Raw genomic sequence first — 14944 nt, 5'->3', positions numbered from 1 at the left:
GTAGTGCTTGTGCTCAGGGCGAGGGTAGCCCCTAATGATGACTCTGAGACCGCCCTGGGGAGCTCTGTGATCAGGGGTGCAGAGGGGCCAGAGCTCAGAGGAGGGAGACCTGACTTCTCCCATCGCTTTATGCAAGCACTATTTTCTTTTTCTTTTTTTTCCTTTAAATTTTTTTTACGTTTCTTTATTTTTGAGAGACAGAGAGACACAGCACAAGCAGGGGAGGAGCAGAGAGAAGGGGGACACAAAATCTGAAGCAGGCTCCAGGCTGTCTGCACAGAGTCCGACGCGGGGCTCGAACTCGTGAACCATGAGTTTGTGACCTGAGCCGAAGTCGGCTGCTCAACCTAAGGAGTCACCCAGGCGCCCCAAGCACTGTTTTCTTCATACTGTTTGTGTAGCATTTCAGTTTTACCACCTGTTTTTCGTTACTGTTAGCTCATTCTCCCCTCCCAGTTACCTGGTGGATATACGATCATCCCCATTTTACACGTGCGGAGAAAAGAATTTGAGTCAGTGAAGAAACTTACGATTACCCGGAGAGTAATTGCCAGAGGCCAGACTCACCCCGGGGTCTGTGGTCCCCAGAATTGCCCTGCGTGTCAGCCTGGGTGGAGGAGTGCAAGATGGGTTTCTCTGGTGGAAAATCATGAGCTCTGGTTAGGAGAGGAGAGTTTACGTGCCTGGAAAGAAACAGTTCAAGAATGATGCTTCATCCACCCTGTTTCAGATTTCGGACAAACGTTGCTTCCTGGAATCCGGCCCAAAGTGAAATGTCTTCCTAGGCGCAGAGAGTACAGCAGGGTCACCCGAACCCAGCCGAGGGCCGCACACGCAGGTGTCACAAGAGACTCACCGGCCAGGGTGCTGCCAGCACTCGCTGGCTGTGGTGGGCCAGGGGTGGCTGTCCAGGGTGCTGCCAGAGGCAGCAATTACAGGAGCTGTCGATCAGAATGAAGAAAGGTATTGAGAGGAAACCAGTCAGAAGAGGCGTCAGAAACGGTGATGTGGATGGCAGGACGCAGCCGTAAGCAGAATTGAAAGGACAGAAAAGCCACAAGGGAGTTGGAGAGAGCTGCTGTTGGAGCAGCTCGGGGCAAACCCCCGACCCACCATGGCTGCAGCGAGTGGCATCCGTTCCTGTCCATGGTGATCATTGAAAAAGAGGGGGAAGCATGTTCTGAAGCTCCTGTTTCCTGAGCACAGAAGATTCTGTCCAAAGTGGTCAGAATTAAGTTTTCCAGGGGCGCTTGGGTGGCTCAGTCGGTTGAGCATCCGACTCTTGATTTTGACTCAGGTCATGATCCCAGGGTCTTGGGATCAAGCCCCGCATCAGGCTCCATGCTGAGCGTGGAACCTGCTTAAGATTCTCTCTTTCTCCCTCTACCCCTGTGTCCCACTTGCATTCTCTCTAATTGAAAACACATACATTTTTTTTTTCAGTTTTTTTATTTATTTGAGAGCGAGAGAGCGAGAGCTTGTGAGCAAGTGAGGAAGAGGCAGAATCCCAGGCAGGTTCCGTACTGTCGGCGCAGAGCCCAACGTGGGGCGGCGAAGAAGGCTGGGCCACAGGGCCAGCTGTAGGTGCCGCAGGTGCATGGAGGCGGCGAGTTTGGGACAGCAGTAGGTTGCCCCCAGGGTCGCCGAGGTTCCGCACACGGAGCGTGGCACATCGGAGGTGTCTAGTGAGTGGTTACTGAACGCACGGACAGATGTGCCCGTTTTGACCTGTAGCGGGGAGCTTGTGAGGACTCCTGTCCAGGCAGCTGTGGGTTAGAGAAGCCTCCAGTGAGGAAAGAAGGCCTCGAGTCTCAGGGACAGAAGGGACCTGTAAAGACTAGGTCTCTTAGGAGTCCTTTATGATGACTGCTAAGAGACTCCCCAGCCTCTGATTGCTAGTTTCCACTGGCACAGAGCTCACGACCTTTCATCTCTGAAGACGGCCTGTTGGCAGTTGTTTCTTACATGAGGCCGAAAGCCTAGGATCTGCCCCCTGTCAGACAGGTGGGTCCTGTCTGACTCTCTGGACCACGTCATGTCCTTTATATGAAGAGAGTGACCGTACTGTCTTTTCTCCGGGCCTCAAGGCTCTAGTGTGATCTTGATTTCATCTCCATCTCCTTTGCTCCTGCCTGTGTACCTTTGCTCCAGTCCATTTAAGATTTCGTATCTAGAATGGAGCAGAAAGTTCCAGGTGCCTGATGGTCCAGGGCAGGACAGAGAGAAGGACCATCCCTTCCCTCATGCCGGGTGCTCCCCCTCTAGACTGGAGGGCCTGGTTTGTGGGTCCCTTGGTCGCTTATGTGTCCGCGGGGCCGAGCACAGAGCCTGGCACCAAGCTGTCGTTAGTATTTAGGGGAGGCGTAGAGTCACTTTGTGTCTCTGGGGGCAGAACCGGAGCTGTGGTCAGAAGGGCAGGCGGGCAACAGCCTGTTGCCTAAGAACTGCCCTGCTGACCCCCGACGCAGCAGTTTTGCTCTTCTCAGGCCCGGGGCCGGCATGTTTTCATGTTTGTTCGGTTGGCGGGGGGGGGGGGGCGGGGGTAAAGTTGTCCACTGCAAACACCCTTGCTGGGGTGGGGGTAGTGTTTTGCCTAGCTCTGTAATTTCCTAGGAGGGGATTGATTTGTGCAGATGGTCAATGGGTGCTGATGTGGGCTGTTTGAGTCATCTCGAGGAGATTCTATCTCGTCTCCCTTCTCTAAGAGTGCATTATTGACTCACTAATGATTCTTGAAAGGAAACCGTCAGCGAATTGGTATTTTACAGACCAGCTGGCCCTAGAGCTCTGGTAAAAGGTCAAGAACCTTGAACTGAGAGAGAGAGATGGATGAAATTTGATGATTCCAGCCAGTCGAACGCAGGGCTGGCTGTGGATAGACGGCTCAGCCCCGTAACTCAGGAGGGTGCCGCCGCGTGTTGTGACACAGGAAAGGATGTGAGCTCAGACACCAAGTTCCTCTCAGGAGTGGGTTACAAGACGGCCTGGCTTTGGAGGGTGGTTCCGGGCAAGGGGGCTGATGAGCCTCTGCCCCTGTGGCTTCTCTCGAGGGTTTTTGTCCTTGGGAACCAGAGTCTGATTGCCTGGCGCGGGCGCAGCTGCGCAGCCCAGGAAGGGTGAGCTCCGTGGGTGCAGAACGGGGTGCGGGCCATGTGCCGGCCCCGCCTGCCCGCCTCTCCGAGCTTCACCCCAAGTTAAGGCCCACGTCCGTCTGTTTCTTCTTTCTGTGCTGATTGAGTGTGAGTGCCAGGCCCTCTGGTAGTCAAGGGTAGGCCTCAGTTCCTGCCTGCAAGGACTTTACAGTCTCGAAAGAGCAGTAGGTAACACACTGTGGATTGCTCAGTGTGAGCTCAGCCTTACCAGAGGGGTCACACTCGGCCCTTTCCTCACAGCAGCCACACAAGGAGGGAGCTGCTGTTTTCCATGGCTTACAGATGATGAAAGCAAGGCACAGAGCACTTAAGAAACCTGCCTGAGGTCACACAGCACATAGGTGGTGGACCCGCCATCTGTACCCTGGTAGCCCGGCCCCAGGGTCCACGGCTGTCCTGCTTCATTATGCTGCCCCTGAACCGGAAGGATCGGACGGATCAATAGGGAGACTGTGGTGTGCGGAGCGAGCCGGGCAATGGACAGAGGGCTGCCAAGGGAGAGGTGGCACCTCAGGGCCTGCCTCTGCGAGTTAGCAGAGGCATCAGAACAGGCTGCCACAGAGGTGTGAGAGCCCATTGCACATCCTGGCAATTCCAGGAGTGGTTTTATATCACACACACACACGTATGCATGCACACACACACATATATAACTATATGCACACTTATACGTGCATGTGCATGCATATACACATGTATGTACACACCCACATACATATATGCACACACATATAATACACATATGCACACACGCACATATTGTGTGCACATATATGCACGTATGTACACATCCACAAACGTGCACACACACACGCATGTATACGCATATGTGCCCACATTATACACACGTACGCATATACATATATGCACACACATATACATACATGCATATACACAAATATACACACATTTATGTGCATATACACAAAAGCACATGTATACACACATACATACACGTAAATACACATACACATGCATATATACGTGTACACATGTATATTATATACTCCCATATACAGATATGTATACACATATATGCACACGCATTATATGCATATATGCATATTTATACAACACGCACGTATATACATATATATACACACATATGTATATGTATACATTTACTATGGCTGCATAAATAATCACCCCAGACAGACTAAAACAACCATTTCTTTTGTTCATGGATAGTGCAGTTCAGTAATTTGAAAAGGGCACAGTGGGGATGGTCTGTCCCTGTGCCTTGCTATCTGGGCTTCCACTGGGGGACCTTCAGCTGGGGTGGGATCTGAAGCCTGGTTCACTCATGTGTCTGGCAGTTGATGCTGGCATCGGCTCGTCCCCAGTTCCTCCTGCGTGAGCCACTCTGGGTAGTCTCACCACGTGGGCTGGCTTGGCCTTCCTTGAAACGTGGTGGCTGTGTCCAAGGGCAGGCATCTCCAGAGAAAGAACCAGAGGACAGAGGCCTCCTCTAACCCCAGCGTCAGACGTCTTGGAGTATCGCCTCTGCTGTAGTCACCGCAGTCCCCCCAGATGCAGAGAGAGGGAGGAAGACCCTGTCTCCCCACAGAGGGGTGTCAGTGTCCCAGGGTGTGGCCATCTTTGGGAAGTACCATTGGCCGCAATGCAGCTGGACCCAGCTTGGAATGGACACATCCAGTCTACTTGGCCTTGTGTGGTTTTGGACATTAGCAGACTGCTGTCAGATTTGGCTTGACGCCCACCCTCTTTTAGCCCCAAAGTTCTTGTCACTGAAGAGTGCTTTGGGGCTCGGTGGAGACTTCTGCAGTCCCCACATGTCCGGAGCTGCTCCCATGCCAGGCAGGCAGCTTACAGCGTCCTCCGCCCCATCCAGGGATGCTGGCCGTCACGGAAGACAAGCAGGTAAACCGTGCTGGCCACCTAGTGAGCACTGCTGAGTGCCAACCCCTCTTCTGAGTACTTGGCATACTCAGACCACCTGGCAAGGCAGGTACCTTTACTGTCCCCATTTAACAGATGAGGAGACAGAGACACACAAGGGCCCACAGCTAACCGGTGGCAAACCCGTGTTGCAAACCCTCTGCTGTGTGTCCATAGAGGGACGGTCACAGCACAGTGTGGTGGGTGCTGTGGGTCGTGTGTATTGGGTGCTACCCATCCCAGCTGTGAGCCCTTAGTAGGTTAGAGCAACTGAGTGGTAGGAAGCACCCCAAAAATACTCCTTTTCCCAATTGCTGGAGGCCACTGTTTGCCTATAGCTCTGTCACCAGGCTTGGATGTGCTCCAGTCCCACATTAGTGCCGAGCGCGGTGTCCTGCTCTGGGGAAGAAGTGGGCCCCTTCCAGGGGCCGCAGTCCAGTGACAGCAGTCAGGGATCACGCTCAGCCACACTGCGGGGCGGGAAGTACCGCACAGCGTCTGCGGATCAGCAGTTCCGTGGGTGAGAACGCACCAGCCTCCGTGGCGAGGGGCCAGAGACTTCTCAGGGGGTCTGATAGGTTTCACGGGGATCAGGAGCACGGAGAGGAGGGCGCCCCAGGTAGGGGGATCGGCAAGGGCAAAAGCATGGGGAACATCATAGCCTGCCGGGAAAGAGGGGTATCTAGTTGCTGGGAAGGGTGGGCGGGGGCCAGGTCGCTGTGGAAAAACCTTGAACGCCAAGCCCAGGGCTGCACCACGAGCCTCAAAGCCTCTGTACTACAGGGGGACAGCAAGGAGCAGATGAGAAGGAACCCTCTGGAGGCAGGGCCACTGGTACCCACCCTGCCCTTCCTGTCCCCTCATCCCATTTGGACCCTCAGTCCATCCTTTGCTGGATGTTGTGGAATTTCCCCTGCTCTGCTCAGTCTTCCTCCTGTGCCTTTTCCCTCCGGCGGCCTCTGCTGCGTTCCTCCTGCTCCTCTCCGCTCTCCCCGTCCTTGCCCCTGGTGCGTCCCCGGGCTCCTAGCACCCGGCAGGCTGCAGCCTTCATCTTGCTGGCCCCGCAGAAATCCTCTGACCAGGAGACCCGCTCACAGCGTTTTGCTAGAATTGTAGCGTGGACGACATACTTCTGTGCCGTCGGTCACTGTTGCTGAGTTGTGTCTTTGCGGTGACATCGAGCCGCATCCAGAATGAGCCGGCCCAGCTTCCCACGACGTTCGTGCACCCGCAGAGTTGATGGTGACGTGGGCACACTATCACATCACTGCAGGTTGCTGAACGGACAAAGGTGCTCCTGTCTCAATCTTGTAAAAATTTCTCCTGAGATCCCTCTAGAGAATGTTTTGTGCCTCTTGTGTTGTAAAACTGTGATCCGGCACCACACAAACGGCAAAGCGTCTGAAACTAACAAGCAGTCCTGAAGCCAGTACCTGTTGAACCCCAGAATGTGCCCGTAGCTGGCTCCCACCAGCCCTGTGAGCCCGTCCTGGTCTCCCGCTCCTGCGGCGTCCCCACACAATCCGGAACTTTGTGCCGATTGCCTCCCTGTGTTTCCGGTACGATCAGCAGCGTCATGTGCGCGGCCCGAAACAACATGACTTAGCGTTGCCTGATCTCGGTCACAAATGGAATCCCTGTGTGGGTCCTCACGTCCCTGCGGCCTTGCTGCCCCTGACTGGGGCGCTTTCGTCTCCGCGGCCGTTTAGAATTCCACTATCTGTTTACCCATCCTGTTGATTTGAGTGGTTTTCTCTGGACGCTTTTCACAGCCTTGGTCATCTATAATTTCCTGAGCCTGTGCTATGAGTACCTCGGGGGAGAAAGTTCCATCATGTCAGAGATCAGAGGGAAGCCCATCGAGTGAGTATGAAGTCTCCCTGGAGCCCCCCACAGCACCCCGTTTCCTGGGCCTGTCCTGGCGTCAGCTGGACGCACGGACCGCCTCTGCCCTCGACCTGGCTTTGAGGTGCCCCCGCCACACTTCCTGAGCCACACTGTTCACTGGGACTCGGGGGAGGAGGGCCTCTCTCTCTCTCTTCCCGTCCCTTCCCGTCTGCCGGTTTTTCCCTTCACTGCTTTTTACCTTGGTTTGTTGCTGCCCCGGCCAGCGTACCCCGCTCCCTCGAGCCCTCCCGCAGGCGCACACACCTCCCTTTGTCTCTCCGTGTGCTCGGCCTGGGCTCTGTGCCCCGTTCCCAGCCCAGTGCCCTCCACCCGGACTCGTGTGTATGTGAGGGAGGGCGGCCTTCCCCAGCCCCACGATTCCTGAATCCTGGCTGCCTGCCCGCCAACCCCCTTCTCCGCTTGTCTCTTCCAGGTCCAGCTGTGTGTATGGCACATGCTGCCTCTGGGGAAAGACTTACTCCATCGGATTCCTGCGGTTCTGCAAGCAGGTGTGTGCCCCCGCGGCCGCCCCGGGCAAGGGTTACCGGCCAGGGACCGGGAGCCCCTGGTTGTCAAGTGGCAGAGGCGGACGTAGGGCCCTGGGGACCCACTTGTGGGGCCGCCACCTCCCAGCCCCGGCACCCACTCCCCACGCTGGCAGGAATGCACGCGCGTTCGCAGGGTGTGCTCCAGGGGGCAGCGGCGGGTGTCCTGAAGATGTCTGGACTGGCCCTGGGGCGCGAAGTGGTCCCATACTTTTGCTCACTTTGACCAAGTCTCGGTGGCTGGGGGGGGAATCGGAAAGCGCATGGGGATTCTAGAATCTCAGTTTGAAACCTCTCCTCAGCTGTGGCTGGAGGCCAGGAGGGCTTCTGCGTGAAAGATACATGCCAAGACGGGCCTGTGCAGTCTCTGGTCTGTTCCCCATGTCTCAGTTGGCAGACCACCAGCTTCCGGTTTCCTCGGCTGCCTTCCCTGTGGTCTCGAGTAGCCTGGGCGGAGGCAGTGTGGTGTTGTGGTTAAGTGCATGGGCCTGGGTGTCTGCCCATCTGAGTTTGATTTTCAGCTTTTCCTCTTGACTGTGTGACCTTGGCTAAGTTATGTAACCTCTCTGAGCCTTACTTAGCTAGCTTCTCCTTCTGTAAAATAGGGATAATGATACTTCTTGAGGGATGGTTGAAGGAACAGGTGCGGCGGTGGGTACACAGCAGGCGACACAGACTGGCACGGAGCCCGCTGTCTCTTGTTCGGGGAGGTGCCGCACCTCGCCAGTATGACCTCGATTTAGTCTCCCCTTTGGTGCCAAGACCTCTGCCAGCCCCTCCAGCGTCGCCTAGAGAGTAGTCACAAGGGGAGATGAAAACCACAGCTGATCGCTGTGGCCACCAGAGGGCTGGCCTTTCCGCTCCCCTCTGTGCAGGGCGGGTGGGGGCGGGGGCTGCCTGCAGTGTGGACATACCCGCAAAAGCACCTACCTGGACGTACCAGGTCTACACTGCTGCTTCCAGCTCTGCCTTCCCTTGGGTGTTCTAGATCCCCAGGCTCCCTCCTGGGCCCGGAGGGCAAGAGTTAAAACTGTCCTGGGGTCACGGTGGGTGGGGCCTTTCAGAGCCATTGTTTACCAGCCTTCCAGCCGCCCAGGGCGCAGCTGTGACTCACTGCCTTCTTTGATGAGTATATTGTGTACAAAGTTTTGATCCCATGATCGCTAGCTTGCGTAGCCTTGTTATAAATGATTCCCCAGCCCTGTGGGTTCGGACGTCCTGCTGACTTTCCTGGAGGTGGCAGGGAGAGGTCGTAAGAGGAAAGAGGATAAAAACAGCACCCCTTTCGCTTTGGGAGAAAGTTTCCTCCCGAGAAACGCAGGGCCAGCGCCCAGTATCTGAATCTCCTGGAGAGCCGGTTCAGGGTAGAGACTCTCTGGCCAGCCACCCCCACCCCAGCCTGACGGAGAAGGTCTGTTAGGGAGCTCCGGGCCCGGAATGTGTTTATAGCTCCGCGGGTGGTTCTGATGTCCAGCCTGGCTGGGAACCACTGACTGATTTCGGACCCGATCCAGGGGTGTGGTTGAGCGAAGGCTCGGCGGCCTCTTCTGCCCCTTCAGCTTCTCCGTGCCTTGGTTTCCCCAGCTGACCAGGACGGCACCGGCCTGTTGGCGGGCTCTTAATTCTCCCTGGGCACAGACTGCTGCTCTTTCCTCTTCCCCGAACGTGCTGGTCCTGCTCCCTCAAGGTGTGAGGGTTGGCTGGTGGCAGCATCGCACCTCTGTCCCCGTCACATGTGCTTCCCCACAGCTCAACCCTCCCCCCTCCCCCGGGACTCCCCACAAACTGCACTCAGGTCCCCGACGGGGCAGAAACTTTGGGTTCAACAAGTTACTGTCCCTGCCCCAGGGTCCTTGCCTGGCTTCGAGCCACACTGGCTTCTCCTTTTTTTTTTTTTTTTTAATGTTTATTTCTGGGAGAGAGAGAGCAAGCTGGGGGGGGGGGCGGAGCAGAGAGAGGGGGGCAGGGGGTCCGAAACAGGCTCTGCACTGACAGCAGCGAGCCCAATGTGGGGCTCAGACTCACAAACGGTGAGATCGTGACCTGAGCCAAAGATGGACGCTTAACCAACTGAGCCACCCTGGGTGCCCCTGGCTTATCCTTTTAAAGCTGCTCCCACCTCTACCGAAGGGGCCTTGCGGTTTGGCCTTAGGTCTATTGATTTCAAAAGATCGGTGATTCTGATGGTTTTATGGGCCCCCTGGGTTGTCCTGGAGTCTACTGGAACCTCTGTAGGGCCCTGGGAGGACCCGGTTTAGGAATTCTGCCAGTGGCCCAGCAGATCAGTGGAGGCCTTTATTGAACACAGAGAGCAGGGAGAGTTCCCAGAAGACGCTGATGTGTCCTTCAGCCCTGTGACGTGGCGCTGGTTACATCCGTTTACCAGTGAAGTGGCCGCTCAGAGGCTAAGTGACCGCTCACTTGAGCTTCCCCAGATGGTGGCGAGGCCAGGATTCAGACTCGGATTCGGGACTCCAGACCTTGGGCTTTGGGCTGCTCCCTTTGTTGTGCTCCTGGAGGTCCCCTCCAGCCCCAGGGAGACCCCCAGCTCGGCATAAACCAGCATGGGGCCAGGAACCAGACCCGGGGGTGGATGAGGAGGCCTCGAGCGGGACCCAGGCCCCCTTCCTGCCTGCTGTCCATCACCAGCATCTACCTGCTTGCCTGTCTGCTCTCAGCCTCTCCGTCTCTATAGGAGCTGCGTGCTCTGCTGTCCTCGTCTCTCTGGCACGTTCCTTCTGACCCCTTTTCTGAGGAGCCCTCTCTGATGGGCTCTTCTGTGCTTCTACGCCCCTCCAGTGGCTGTCCTCCCTTCCTCCCTTCCTTCCTTCCTTCCTTCCTTCCTTCCTTCCGCTCGCACAACTGCCTTGCTGACCCCCATAGAATCCGTCTCCTCTTCCAGAAGGCAGTCCCCTCGGGGCAGGACATGGGGCCCCCCCCACCCCGCCCCCCAGCATCCAGCACAGGCCCAGCTGGCCGGAGGAGTGCTTGTCACACAGTTCCTTCACTCATCCTCAACTCTTGGCCTTCTCCCCCAACAGGCCACCCTGCAGTTCTGCGTGGTGAAGCCACTCATGGCTGTCAGCACCGTGGTCCTCCAGGCCTTCGGCAAGTACCGGGATGGTGACTTTGAGTAAGCAGCGGGTCCCCCTGAGGGGCGTTGGGGGGAGGAGTGTGGGTGCAGGAGTGGGTGGGCCTGCCCAGAGGCTGATGCCCTGCCTTAGGGAAGGGAGTGGTTGTAGACTGGCTGCACGCCCATGACCTTCCTTAGAGGGGAGGCCAGTCACAGCGCGGCCCTCCTCACGCCTCCCTGCACCCCTGAGTTGCAAGGCCCAAGCCTGGCGATGACAGCCATCACGCCCGGCCCCGCCTGCAGCCCAGGAGCCAGCCCTCCGCACACATCCCCTTCACGGACGGCCTCCAGAGTGGTGCCCCAGGGGTGGGTCAAGAAGGGACAGCGACCACCCCAAGGCAGGGAGCAAGAAGGTCCGAGCCCTGAGAGGCCTGTCATGAGTCCCCGGGTAGAAGACTTCTTCCACGCGGATTTCATTCCGTTTTGCGGGTTAGTGACGGTGCCTGCGTACCCAGGCCCTGTGCTTGCGGGCACTTGGTGCAGACCCGCTGTACCCCGCGTGATGGCCCCACCGGGGCAGGTGAGCAGACTGAGGCTCAGAGGGGGACGTGACTTGGCTCAAGAGAAAAGAGCAAAGCCGAACTCCGTGTCACTCTGACGCCCGTTGCCCGACCGTCGGGATGAACCCCCGCCCCCAGCCCTGGTGCTGTTGGCTTCTGTGTTGGTGTCCCCACCAGGAGCCTGGGCACCAGAGCCGCAGACCTGCAGCCTGGACACACCTGTGAGCAAAGCAGAGGCGGCAGGGCCGGCTGCACCCCGGGTGCACACCCTTGCACGCCTCCCCTCCTCCGCCCCCTGATGTTTTGGTCGCTTTGAGCCCCTTCTCAGTGGCTCGTGGGGCACAGCTTGGGGGCCACTGCTGAGAGCCGTGGGGTTTGGCATACTGGAGGGGTAGAGGAGGGAGGGAGACCCCTTGTCCCTCAGAAAGCTCTGTCCAAGCCAGAGAACACTCCGTGTTCCCCACAGTGTCACCAGCGGCTACCTCTACGTGACCATCATCTACAACATCTCCGTCAGCCTAGCTCTCTACGCCCTCTTCCTCTTCTACTTTGCCACCCGGGACCTGCTTAGCCCCTACAGCCCTGTCCTCAAGTTCTTCATGGTCAAGTCCGTCATCTTTCTCTCCTTCTGGCAAGGTGAGCCTCTTCCCAGCCCCTGTGAGGCCAGCCCATGCTGCCCTGTCCCCTAAGATATGTCCCCTCCTCCTGCTCTTTGTCCCAGTGCCCATGGGGCCTGTGCCGTCCCGGGATGATCCCAGCCTGGAGCCCAGAGGGTCTCTGTCCACTGGGCACCTCCTGGCCATGGGGGACCTTCGGTGGGGCCACTTCATGGATGGGGGATCCAGGGAACCCCATGTAACTGGTGACATCTCAGTGTTGGTGGCCAGCAAGTAGCCAATACAGTGGGGTTTCCAGAGGCCTCAGCTTGGTGTTGGCATCCCTGACCCACGGGAGCAACCGTGGACCCCGGCTGTCGTCCTTCCTGGCGGGAGTGACGTTCGGGCAGTGCTCCAGGGAGGAAGGGGGGGCCAGAAGAGGGGTCCAGTCTAGGGCCACATGCCCATGCTTCCCCTTCCAGGCATGCTCCTGGCCATCCTAGAGAAGTGTGGGGCCATCCCCAAGATCCACTCGGCCCGCGTGTCTGTGGGCGAGGGCACCGTGGCCGCCGGCTACCAGGATTTCATCATCTGTGTGGAGATGTTCTTTGCGGCTCTCGCCCTGCGGCACGCCTTCACCTACAAGGTCTATGCTGACAAGAGGCTGGATGCGCAAGGTATGAGCCAGGGTCCTGGAGATGACTCCCCAGCAGGAGAAGCCTTCCCCGGCCCCGCCCCGGGGCCCCTCCTGCCCCCCAGTGGCTGACAGGTGGTGACAGGTCAGGCGTCTCCAGCTTACTTGTGGGAGAGGGGACACAGGTCGAGGCTCTCCCCCCCCCACCCCCAACACAAGGTCGCAGGGACGTCCTGGAAGCTGGAGAGCCACCTGTCTCTTGCAGGAGGCCTGGAGTATGGAGACCCCCGAGATGCTACAGCACAATATCCCCACGGGAAGGCCAGGGTGGAGACCCTAGAATAGACAAGCTCCTTGGGGTTCCTCAGGCCAAACGCGGCTTTGCATTCTGTGCTGTAATTGCCTCCTCTCGAAAGTTCTTTTCAGCCCGGTTTACTTCTAAGAAACACCCTCAGATGGTAATCGATCTTAACAGCTTTCTTTTTACACCTGCCCATCTTCCTCTTTGTTAGAAGAGGTTGGCACCCGCCGTTGTACATTAGAATGCCCCGGAGACCCTTTCAGAATCCCATGTGTGAGCCCACCCTCCGAGATCCTGCCATAATAAGTGGTCTGGGCCTGGCGGTAGGGGGTGCTTCCCAAGCTCCCTGGGGCCTGGGGTCAGGGGACCTGCCTCTGGCTGCCGCTGGGCGGAGGGGGGATGGCCAAGGCAGGTGGGAAGAGGAGGCCGGGCTCGCCTGAAATGACTTCTGCGGGTCTGGGGAGGGGAAGCTCCTGGTCTAACACGTCCACCCGGAGGTTGGGCTGCCGGGCGGCTCCCTTCCATGTGGCTGGAGGAGAGAACCCCACTTCCCCAGGCCTAGCGCCCAGGCCCACCACAGGCCCCGGGAGTGGGGGTGGGGAGGGCGGCAGCAGAGCCTCTCGGCCCCCTCCCCTTCTTCCTGGCTGGAGCGAGACCCGCTAGATGCCTGTGGACCGAACCGCACACCGGGTCGCTCAACTCTTGTGCGCCCGACCGTGTTCTCCCAGCACGCTTGCCGGCTGAGGGCTGTAGGCACCCCTGCTCGGTGCCAGGCGCTGTGCTGGCCATGCCCCACTGCTGCCAGCTGGGGTCCCACCCGCTTCCCGCTGGGCCCCCCACCGGAAGGACCTGGCAAACACCCACCCGGTGTTGAGAGCGATGTCCCTTGGACTTGGTCCCCACAGAGCCTGTGCCCTTAGGAAAGTCAGCATTGTGCCTGGAGCCTGGGGCCATAGCAGAGAACCCTTTTGGACCCTTGAGGTTTAAAAAGGCCCACGTGGTGGCTCTGCCGTGGCCCTCTTCCCACCCACTGCTCCCAGACATCCACCCCAGCGAAAAGGAGTGTGGCTAGAAATCCGGCTCTAGCAAAGACCCCAGGCCAGCCCTACCGGGGAAAGGCAGGACCCCACCTCTGTGCTGGGCCCGGGCCTGTTGCCCACACGCTAACCCCTCAGCCCTCCAATCAGGCTTGGGTCCAAAGCCGCCTCGACTGCGGGCTCTGCACAAGTAAGCACACCCCCCCCCCCCCGCCACCCCCCACCGGAAGCGCGAGCCCTGTGGGAGGAGTCATCCCTGGGAGACATGCCCTGCCAGGTGCCAGGCTCCAGGGGGCAGCCGGGGCTGCCCGGGTGCTAGGTGGGGCCTGGCGGGGAGGCGGGAAGGGCGCATGGTTCGGTGTGCCGGCCTCGGTGGTGGGCAGACGGTGTGACTCAGCCGTGTCTCTTGTCTTCTCTATTTCTCTGGCTTCTCTCCCCCTCCCCTCCCCTCCCCTCTCCGCCCTGCTTTTGCCCCGGGTTTGGCCGCGGGCAGTGCCAACATACGGCCCTTACGGTAGGTTCTGCTCTCGGTCTACGCGTCTGTCCTGCACGTCAGTCCTGGTCACTGTCACCAGCATGCCTCTCCCCCTAGCCCCTTCTCTGTGTCCCTGTCTCCCCGACAGGCACCCCCCGGGCAGCAGAGCTCAGAGCACCTGCCTGCCAAGGGCTGCGCTCTGTAGAGTTTGCCTGCTTCCACTCTGGTCTCTCATTGTTCCGGAATGTGCCCTGCCGGGTTCCGGGGGCTTGCGAATGGGAAATCTATGGCCGAGAACATGAAGGTGGAAAGAGCATGCCAAATTTGAATTTGGAGACCCGGGCTTATCCCTTACCTCTAGGTTTTATGGCCTGGGCCAGTTCTCCCCCCTTAACCCACGGGGACGGTTCATTAGAGAGGGAGTCGGGAGGAAGCACGTCAGGGCTGGCGGCTTCCGCCCTCTCGGAGGGGAGCCGGTGAAGACTTACGTCAGCCCCTCTGTGGGCCCGGGCCCCTGGCCGCCAGCTCTGACAGAGCTGGTCAGGCAGACTCCGGTGCCCGTCCCAGGGTGGAGCTGGGCCCCTCCCCCAGCACGCCGGCCTCCCGGGGGCACGCCAGGCTCCTCGTCTGCCGGATGCCATTCTCCACCCTGGGTCCTTTCCCGCCAGCCGGGCTCACGAGCCTCCGGTGGCCGCTTAGCTCAGCGCCCACTCTGTGCCCTGGCCAGAGAGCCATTCCTTTGCCTGTGCCTCCTTGTGTTCTCTGCTGCAGGAGGGGGCGGGTTG

The 14944-nt window shown here is 58.6% G+C and overlaps 1 protein-coding gene across 2 annotated transcripts in view; it reads left to right on the top strand.

The window, feature by feature from the left end:
* TMEM184B (transmembrane protein 184B) overlaps positions 1–14944 on the top strand; it is a 49296-nt gene that overhangs the window by 31709 nt on the left and 2643 nt on the right. Inside the window, exons 4-9 of one of the 2 annotated variants that reach the window (XM_019446871.2) lie at positions 6824–6914; positions 7372–7447; positions 10525–10616; positions 11583–11752; positions 12195–12389; positions 14178–14198. In XM_019446871.2, coding sequence (XP_019302416.2) covers positions 6824–6914; positions 7372–7447; positions 10525–10616; positions 11583–11752; positions 12195–12389; positions 14178–14198 — 645 coding nt within the window. The remainder of the gene's footprint in view (positions 1–6823; positions 6915–7371; positions 7448–10524; positions 10617–11582; positions 11753–12194; positions 12390–14177; positions 14199–14944) is intronic. The other variant, XM_019446869.2, reaches the window with a different exon arrangement.

The sequence above is a fragment of the Panthera pardus genome, unplaced genomic scaffold, assembly GCF_024362965.1.
Source record: "Panthera pardus isolate Hobbes unplaced genomic scaffold, ASM2436296v1 HiC_scaffold_6, whole genome shotgun sequence".
In the NCBI taxonomy this organism is placed as follows: Eukaryota; Metazoa; Chordata; class Mammalia; order Carnivora; family Felidae; genus Panthera; species Panthera pardus.
Note: the sequence above shows the minus strand (reverse complement) of the source record. Positions and strands in the feature narration are given on the sequence as shown.